This window comes from Branchiostoma floridae, chromosome 12, assembly GCF_000003815.2.
Source record: "Branchiostoma floridae strain S238N-H82 chromosome 12, Bfl_VNyyK, whole genome shotgun sequence".
NCBI classification, from domain to species: Eukaryota; Metazoa; Chordata; class Leptocardii; order Amphioxiformes; family Branchiostomatidae; genus Branchiostoma; species Branchiostoma floridae.
This window is the reverse complement of record NC_049990.1, coordinates 1227116-1236642: the sequence shown is the minus strand read 5'-3', so window position 1 is coordinate 1236642 and position 9527 is coordinate 1227116. Positions and strand designations below refer to the sequence as shown.

The following is a 9527-nucleotide window of genomic DNA, read 5'->3' as shown; positions in this document are numbered from 1 at the left end:
TTTTGTAACAGATCTAGAGAAACGGTATTTGTGAGTTTTGACAGAAAATATAGCCACAGTGGTAAAACAGTAATACGGATTATCTTTTATAACTTTTTAAGACATTTAAGTTGTCTTTTCGGCATGCTAAAATAGACGTAAAATTCACGTAAAGAAACACGACAGATTAAGTTACATTTACAAACGCTGAAATCTTACGTAAAGGCCAGATGTATGTTTCCGATGCCTTTAATAGATCTTAAAATCTTCTGAAATATTTCTCAGCCTTTAAGGTTTTTATACGTATCTCTGAAACTTTGCTTAAATAGTTGTTTTCGTGCTGTGGATTATCTTTTTTTTTTCTTGTATTTTTTTTTAGGCTGGCCAAAATTCTAGTGATACATATTTACAATACAGTTGAACAAAGTAAACTGAAAGGTATGATGACACTTAGTGTCTTTCAATGTCAAACTTTAATTTTGTGCATGTTAGATACATTTATCCTTCATTAGATAGGACAAGCAGTGTTTTACTTCAATAGGAAGCAGGCCAAATAAAAATTCTAACTGGAAGCTATGTGACTCCACTGCCCACCCAAAAAAAAAGTCTAGGGTCGGCAGGTTTTTTTAGGGTAGGTAGGGAAACAGGAAACACAACATTTTTTTTCCTAGGCCTAGCAATCTTAGATGCTCTTGGGAATGGCACTTTAGGCCACACCAATTTAATTTTTTGGTTCACGGATTTTTTCATAAAAAATATAGAGCGAAAGGGCGAAATAAAAATAAAAATTGTAAAATGGTTGAGGTAAAGGTAACGGCTAATCCAAAACATAAAGAAAAAAGTTTTCAGCTTGAAAAAAGTACAAAAACACTATTATTGTACAGTAACAGCACCTGTACCCACACTTTAAGGAGCTTATGATATAAAGGCCAATTTGCTACACCAGAAAGTTGATGAATGGTTTCATTGATGGTGAAAATTTGCTGAGTGGTAATTTTTATTTTTATTTTTTTTTTCCAAAAAATAGGAGCGAGCGAATCCGTGAACCGAGAAATTAAATTGATGTGGCCTTACACGACTTTCCTTACTTTCACTACATCAGGATGTTAAAACAGGTTAGAGAAGAGGGATGCAGGGCTTTAGCCAGCTCGAATTTTTTTTCCGTCAGCCAATTCCAATCGTCGTGAAAACCGCGAAAATTAATTTTCCCTATGACACTACAAAGTAGTAAATGTTGCCATTGAGACCGTGAAAAACCGGTTTTAATGAGATTATCGTATTCAAAAGAGCGCCGACACACATTGGCACCAATCATAGTAATAGCAAAACAAACAGTGTGTGGCTTTCACCGCCGTGGACGGCGTCCCCAAGCCGCCCGTGGCTTCCACCAAGGATTTTGTCCTTCAAGGTTGACGGATTAGTTTTAAAATTTTTCCGTCAGGCGCATCAAATTTCCGTCAATTGACGGAAAAACGGACGCTGGCTAGAGCCCTGAAGGGATGCCAAGGGCTCTGCCTCTCGATGCCAAAATTGCCCTACTCACACAGTAGATAAGTTCATAACAACAAACTGCCCTTACAGCTTTAAAAAAGGTTATGCATTATCATGTGTACCTTTACCTCTGTTTTCATCTTGTCCTTGCCTTACATTTTCACTTCAACATCATTCTCCAATAACCAAGGAAATACCTTAATGTGGCCTACTCAACAAGCAACTGCTGCCTTATACATGCAAACCTGGTGTGTTCTACAGAATAGCTACACCACCTGACTAACTCTGACGGAGAGATAAGGTGTAAAGCATGGCAGGACTACAGACAGATTTACGCGGGAGCTTTTCTGGGAACATGACCAATCTCCAAGGGATGCCGTAAACCCCACTCCGCTGGCTTTTATTTCAGATCAATGCAGCGACATTTGTCTTGGTTTCAAGCAGGCAGATGGGAATGCCAAACAGGACATGTGACGTGCCGTATAAGGTGCAGCATTGTGATGCAGGAAACTGATGCAGTCAAGGAAAGTGGACACTGGACAGGCTTGCACCTACCCTGGATATCAGAGTACAACTTAGCCGGCTGAGGCTATTACGCCTTCACTGCGCGGGGCGTATCTCGCCGGGCCGGCTAATTCGATTGACGGGGCTATGTTGCTAGCGGCCCGGGAAAGAACTGTAGCCGCGAGCGCTGTTCTTTGGATACCAGGGTAGCTTGCACCGAGAAGATTACAAGTCTAACTGTTATGACCAGGAAGTTTTTTTTAAATGTTAAATTATATATTATATCATAACATATCATATACATGATTCTCCTTAAACATTGGAGCTATACATACATGAACCTCCTTTATAAAATTTTTTATTTGTTTTATGACTCAGGTCAAAACTAACACTCTCACACACACAGATTTCCTCCAAGCCTGGAACTATGTAGATTTTTTTATCAATTTATTTTTCATGCATTGAAACTGAAAGTTCAAAATTCATGGTTTAGAATATTAACCAGAGTGGTACTTTGCAAGTACTGCAGCGTTTTGGGTCTACTCTCAAATTGTGTAATATTTTTGCTGTTATTGAAATTCCCTTCTAACAACCTGAAAAACAATAAACCCCACTGACGTGGCCTATACAATCATGTACATTTAACTACCATGAAAAGCATCAGCCTTAATAGAATTATCTTATCAGGGAAAAGCACTGCAATTCCAATCAGAACTGGCAGGCATAAGCATAATGGATCACCGAGCAATCCCCACGTCAAATCCTTACATGCTCTGCGCAAAAAGTAATTTTATGAGACGTAATTACTTTATCAAGGCAAGTCATCTGTGACTCCTCAAATATGGAAACTGGAAGTTAAAGCTGGTATGCATCAATCATATAAATTGCAAATTGCGGATGAAATCCTACGTTGCGCTGTACAAAATCCCACAATGCGGTTTCCACAGGAGTACATGTACATGTGGATCAATTGTTAATCCCAGATGTAACTTTGCGTGCGCTATATGCTACACCCCATCTGGAAATCTCACGGTCACAGGTACTAAAATGACATCACACTTCGAGGTCCTTTTACCATGCACGTAAGTGTAGTTGAGGCATGTCTGATAACTTCATACTGATATATAAGCTGCCACGAAGCCTCAATATGTACATGCAAGCAAGTCCAACCTTCGCCTGATGGGAAACAACTGACAACAGACCGGATAGTGAGAAAGAGTTTATTAAGTGAAATCATTTTCCTATAAACTCCGTTATGGTAACTGTGTTTTGGTTGACTGAAACGCTCAATAAAGCCATAGGGCAATTCTATCAACCACAAGTCAACTGTAATTAATACAGATACAGCTCTGCAGTGCTGCGTGCCTGCACAGCTCTGGTGCACGACTGCTGAAGGGTTTAATATTGGTTCATGAATACAGAATACAGAATGATTCAGGGGGAGGGGGACACTGGCTTATCTGAAATTATATCTCGAGGTAGGTCGGTGATAAGGTCATCAGTTTATAATATAAGTGTCACATTCATCGTCGGTCGTTCTCTCGTTTCAACAATATCAAATTCAAATCAACTTCGTCTCAGTGATCAAGTGGGGCCCTCAACAACTGTGAAATCATCTACTTTGCAGTGGTTTAATTTCATGGAGGAAGAAAGAAGATAAGGTCTAATATATAATAAAGTGAAAGTGAAGTGAAAGGGTAATATGTATGGTGAGATATATCTCTTTTAAATCACATTACTATGATTGGTAAACTGTGATGGTTGCCTTGAGGAAGGTAGCAGATATATAGGACTATCAAAATGTTCCAAGATAATTTTGTTTCGGCTCTGTCTTTACAACATTAACACTATAATATTACAGATACCAAATATGATAGTCATACGTAGTTCTTTACAACTATTTTCCATAGTGTAAGAGGCATTCAGAGATGGCAGACTTCACCCCTTAAGGTCATACTGCTTTACAACCGTTTCAGTCCGACAGACAAAAAAACAGCAGCACAGAGCAGAGTATGAATATATATATGGCAATGTTACATTGTGCATATGGAGAATCACAAACGTACATATAATTAGACAGATGTGCCCCAAACAATTTACATTAGTCTAATGGGATGGATCAAATATTCACATCGCAAATTATACAACTGTGCATAAATTATGCATCAAATTGACTAGTATAATCAATTGCAACAACAACAGCAAAATCAGTACTTAGCAGCGCCAAAATTGAATATACTGCTGAATAGTCAACTAACATATTCAAAGTGGAAAAAAATGGATATAATTACATCTGAGAAATGGTACTTATAACATTGAATGTTAGCTCACAAGTATCTAAGCCCTTGAATACATATGCTGCAAAACCAAACCACCCGAGAACTCTCTACCAGCTGGTAGCTTGTTTACATGCACCAAATCAAATTGAGCACAGATAATCGGAGCAGCTCCGCAAATCTTATAATGGGCAATAATGACCCTACAGAGAATAAACCTGTCAACGTGATTGAATCACTGGTTCTATGGCATCCGGTGGGAATGTTTGGACCTGACAGAGATGTACGAACAGAGCGGCTAGCTTAGAGCACTTAGCACCACATGCTGGTAAATGTGTGCGTCAGTTTTAAGTGCCCGAGGCAAGAAAACGTGCTCTTTGTTATCTGTATGCAGCATTGTGCCATCTGTAACACTTTGTCAGGGCTGGGAGTGTCCTGTTAACATAATAACAATGTGTGGTGGTAGTGATGCATATGTTTTAATGTTTAGCAGGTATTGTTTTAGAAAAAAAAACAGTGTATCAATCTGATGATATAAAAGAAACTGTCAATAAGTAGAACGTAACGTTAATGCAGTAAGATAACGTTATGTATGACTAGACATGAATTGAGTAAGACTAAGAGAATTTTTTCATGTTTCAGCACTTTCAGTTTCAATCATACCTTGTAAACTTATCAGCATATCAGCTACATGTAATTCATTAAGACATCTGCTATCAGATATCTTAAGAGTGTGTTTTACATCAAGGCATTTTCATAATGGCACTATCAATTTCATCCATGTAACTAACCGTTAAATAAATGTAACAATAAAACCATAAAACTATAAAGTGATAATTATTTCAAGTTCAACTTTGCTTTGTTGTGTAAACCTTTATACTGACCATGTCTAATGAAATGCATCATGAAGAGGAAAAAGCTCTAGAAAAACGTAAGAAAACAAGCCAACCTCCCCCGTGCCTTACCTCGCACTGTGTCCCCTGGTACCCCGGGGCGCACACGCATGCCGCCCCGCCCGCCTGCTCCGTACAGGTGCCCCCGTGCAGGCAAGACACGCCGTCGCACGGGCCCGCCGTCGGCTCGGCTGGGAAACCCGTCGGAAGCTCCGTGGCGCCCTCCTCGGCGAGAGTCTGCGCCAGCACCGCTGTAAGAACCGCCAGGAAAAGTACCAGTCTCATCCTGGTGCAAACACGTATAACGGGACCAGAACTAACGGACAGGTGCACTGAGGGAACCTGTCGTCTGCAAGTTTTCCCGCCTTCTCCCCGCCCGTACGAACAGCAGAGTCTCGTCAAGTTCGCCTCCTGTAGGGCGCTGGGGCTGTTAGTGGAGTAACAGCTGCCGTTAGAGCCTTAAGCACGGCACATCAACATAAATTCTGCCCACAAACCGTGAACAATATCACACCTGACGCCATCTTGGGATTACTGAGTTAGGGGCTGTTCTATTGGGCGGACTCCCTCCCCATATTAGAAACGTATTTCCTACGGCAACTTTACTTGACAAAGGCATAGAACAAGCAAATTATATTCTTTTCACCAACATTTGTAGTTAGCATGAGTATCACAGTATTGTAAAAGGTAAAATATCGATTTTCTTACACTTTCTTTACATTTCCTAGAAATAAACTAGACTAAAGAAACAACAAACTCAACAGCTACTAAGTTGATAAGTTAACAAGTAGACACTGTCTTGGCGGAAAGTTAAGCAAACTCCTATAGTTTAAGGAAACAATATATTGATTTATTATTTTATCAGCACTCGTGACATGAGAAAATTATTGATTTTTGTGAAATTTGCTTTACAAACCACCCCGAGATTTGACGAGACTTTGCGAGAGTTCGCCGTTGCTATGATGTGTTTGTCAATGTTGCTAGGGCGCCATCTTTGTTTCGCCGTGGTGGGAAACTGAAACTGCGTCAGGTGAGAGTTAGTTGAATAAACCAGGTTTTAAGATTTGTGAGAAGTAATTCACGGTCTATTCTACCATCTAATCTACTCGGAATACTTCCGGGAAGGTCGATGTCAATAGAATGTGTAAAAAAGCGTATTTGCGACTAGATTCTGGCAGTCACTCGAGATCGAGCTAAGTGGGGAGGGGGGCGATCGAAAGGTTCAGAACAACATAACACCGTTTTCGCTAAAAATTAGTCATTCGTCACAAAGTCTCCGTCCGCTACTAAATCTTAAGACCAACAAACTTCCACGACGACAGATGTTATCAATCTGGGTGTTTGAAAATTTCAGTTTTCCGTCCATTTTCTTTGTTTTTCTTTTCTTTAGACTAAATTTGAGCTTTAAATTACACATAGTTTAGAGAATGATAAAAGGTTACAGTTTTGTGGTTCCCTGTTTTCACCTCCTCTAAAATTTAAATGAAATGACAATAACCCTGACAATTTAGTCCAGTTGTGGCTTTATTAGTATTAGACTTGTATCAAATGGTTACAGTCAATGTTTTAACCATTGTCACAGTGCACGGGGAGGTGGGGTTTACCCAAGAAAAATGTCGGAAAAACATCGGCGCGTGCATGTGGGAATATGATGGTTTTTCGTCGGAATTTACGGTGATCCGTCTTGCCCTTTGGATTTTCGTAGGAAAACCGTATTCCAATGTCGATTTTCCAATGATATAACGGCACTTATCCGATGGACTTTTAACTTCCGACATTAATCTGATGGCCTTCCGACGACAGTTAATGGTCTCATGTCGGTTTTTTTTTCCTACAGAGTTCCGATGCAGGTCACCTAGACAACAAGTTAACAAACGTGGCAGATGGGATTTCCCCGCTTGGATGTGGCCATGGCAACGCCACTGAGTGACGAATAGCTTCTTTATTGGTTACCATGGCTACTGAATGATTGACATCCGTGATCGTCGCGATTTGTTTTGTTTTCTCAGCTGTGGCGTTATGAATATGAATAATTAAAGAAAAAAAGTAACTTCAGGCAATCACTTTGAACCCAGAAAATGTGGGTTCGACCCCTTGATGCGACATTATTTTTTAATGTTTTCCTGAAGGGCAAAACACATTGGTTTGACCAAGGAGTTTGTTTTGACTCCCTTTTTGTTGGGATAGACAAACAAAACAAATTCTAGAGTCAGTCTGAAGACAAGCTGGACAGCTCCCCCGAAAGGTATATAGGGTAGGCCCGAAGGCTTCCCCTAACAGGGTGGCGATCCAGGCGACCAAGCTAAGATAGAGCAAACATCACGCTTCAGATTAACTTCATCAGCGTGAATGACTGCTTACACTATGCGCTACCCCAAGTGATGTGGAACACAGAATTCATGCAGAGAGTTGTGTATGCTCGCATACTTTAGAATGTGGTTTATAAAATGGCCATATTATGTATTTTTCACAAAACTGTTCATAAAGAAACTGATTTAAGTGATTTTGCCAAGAACAATTGCGTATATTTCATGGTGCGTCAAACCCATTCACAAAACATGTTTATTATTAGAGGAATTCAATAAATAAAAACATTTAATAAATTATGTTAATGAGGTTCTGAAAACTCAAGGATGTACACACCACTCATGTACTAAGTTGTCTACGCTTGCATACTTTGAATGTGGTTCTTAAAATAGCCATATCATAAACTTTTCACAAAACTGTACAAAAAGAAACTGATTTAAGTGATTTTGACAAGAACAATTGCGTATATTTCATCGTGCGCCAAACCTGTTCACAAATCATGTTTATTATCAGAGAAATTCAATGAATACAAACCTTTTGATAAATTATGTTAATGAGGTCCAGTTAATGAGCATTTTCTATTGCTGAGCCGTCAACCCAGTTGCTTATCATAGATAGATGGACCAAAGAATGAATACCACACTTTCTTGATTAAAGCACCTTTGTTTGGGAAATAAAAATGTTTTCTGACTGATCTGTTATGGACCTCCTACCTTCAACTACTATTGTACTATGTACATGTGCAACATATCTCTTGCGTATGCGGAAACCTTCTGGCGTCTTTCATACAATTTTTGCAGATGATTGCGGGACGTCCAGAATTTTTTTTTTTAACGTTACGTGTTCTAATTCTGCGGAAGATTGCAGGACGTATTGCGGAAGATGCAAAACGTCGGCAGAAACTTGAAGCGCATTTCATGGCCGTTACCGATGACACATCTTTTATAAAATCGTTATGTCATCCACTTGCGTGAAAATATCTTCATGGCTTTCATGGACCCATTTCGACGCACAGTATTTTTAAACTACGGTGATTCAGAAAAAAATACTACCAATTATCGGACATGATGGTACAGGACTGTTGCGGAATCTTGTAGTGTGGAAGGTAGGTACGGTCAGTGTTTGTGAATTCCGCAGGTTACGGCCATGCGTCTGACCACGGGTTTGCGGTAACAGGTGTGCAGTTCTTTCTGAATTGCGGAAGATGCAAAACGTCGGCAGAAACTTGAAGCGCATTTCATGGCCGTTAGTGTTTCAAGTCCACACTGTTATCGTTATGTCATCCACTTGCGTGAAAATATCTTCATGGCTTTCATGGACCCATTTCGACGCACAGTATTTTTAAACTACGGTGATTCAGAAAAAAATACTACCAATTATCGGACATGATGGTACAGGACTGTTGCGGAATCTTGTAGTGTGGAAGGTAGGTACGGTCAGTGTTTGTGAATTCCGCAGGTTACGGCCATGCGTCTGACCACGGGTTTGCGGTAACAGGTGTGCAGTTCTTTCTGACTTCTGCATACTGGATGCAAACCTACGGCAGAGGTTGGTTCTTCTTTCCTCCAGTGTTTCAAGTCCACACTGTTGCAGGGCTGATGAGTAGTCAGTGTAGTGACGCCCGAGGATTGTTCGGCAGGCGCGTCTCTGTACAAGTTCCAAGGTTGCGGTCTGTTTGCTTGTAAGACTGTTGTGGTACACTGGTGCACAATATTCCAGAATAGGACTGATAAATCCACAGTACACCGTTACCAAGTCAGCCACCGGTAGTCCGAACGTCTTAAACAGTTTCAGATTGTACCCATGGGGAAGCAAGTCCGAGGAAGCTTATTCCATAGCGATGTCAGGTTGATCCGTCTTCTACTCGTATGGTCTGGCCAATGCTTGACTTTGTCTTTTTTATCAAGTGATAATATCCAGTCTATTATCTTGTTAATAACTATAGTCTGTGTGGACTGTCTTTGGCTGAGTTCATGTTAACTTTCGAAACGTGTTAGTTCCTAGATTAGTGTTAGTATTAGAGAGTTAGTGTTAAAGTGACAAAACAAACTTTTGAGAAACAGTGAAACATTAATAA

At 40.1% G+C, this 9527-nt stretch overlaps 2 protein-coding genes across 2 annotated transcripts in view; one reads left to right on the top strand and one right to left on the bottom strand.

Moving 5' to 3' along the window:
• The window catches only part of LOC118427912 (fibropellin-1-like), a 35173-nt gene extending 29468 nt beyond the window's left edge, over positions 1-5705 (bottom strand). Inside the window, exon 1 of the mRNA XM_035837877.1 lies at positions 5216-5705. Within this exon, the coding sequence (XP_035693770.1) occupies positions 5216-5428 (213 nt within the window). The 5' untranslated portion in view covers positions 5429-5705. The remainder of the gene's footprint in view (positions 1-5215) is intronic.
• A 347-nt stretch (positions 5706-6052) lies between these two features.
• The window catches only part of LOC118427911 (dynein assembly factor 1, axonemal-like), a 17801-nt gene continuing 14326 nt past the window's right edge, over positions 6053-9527 (top strand). Inside the window, exon 1 of the mRNA XM_035837876.1 lies at positions 6053-6173. The gene's annotated coding sequence lies outside the window, so the exon portion shown is untranslated. The remainder of the gene's footprint in view (positions 6174-9527) is intronic.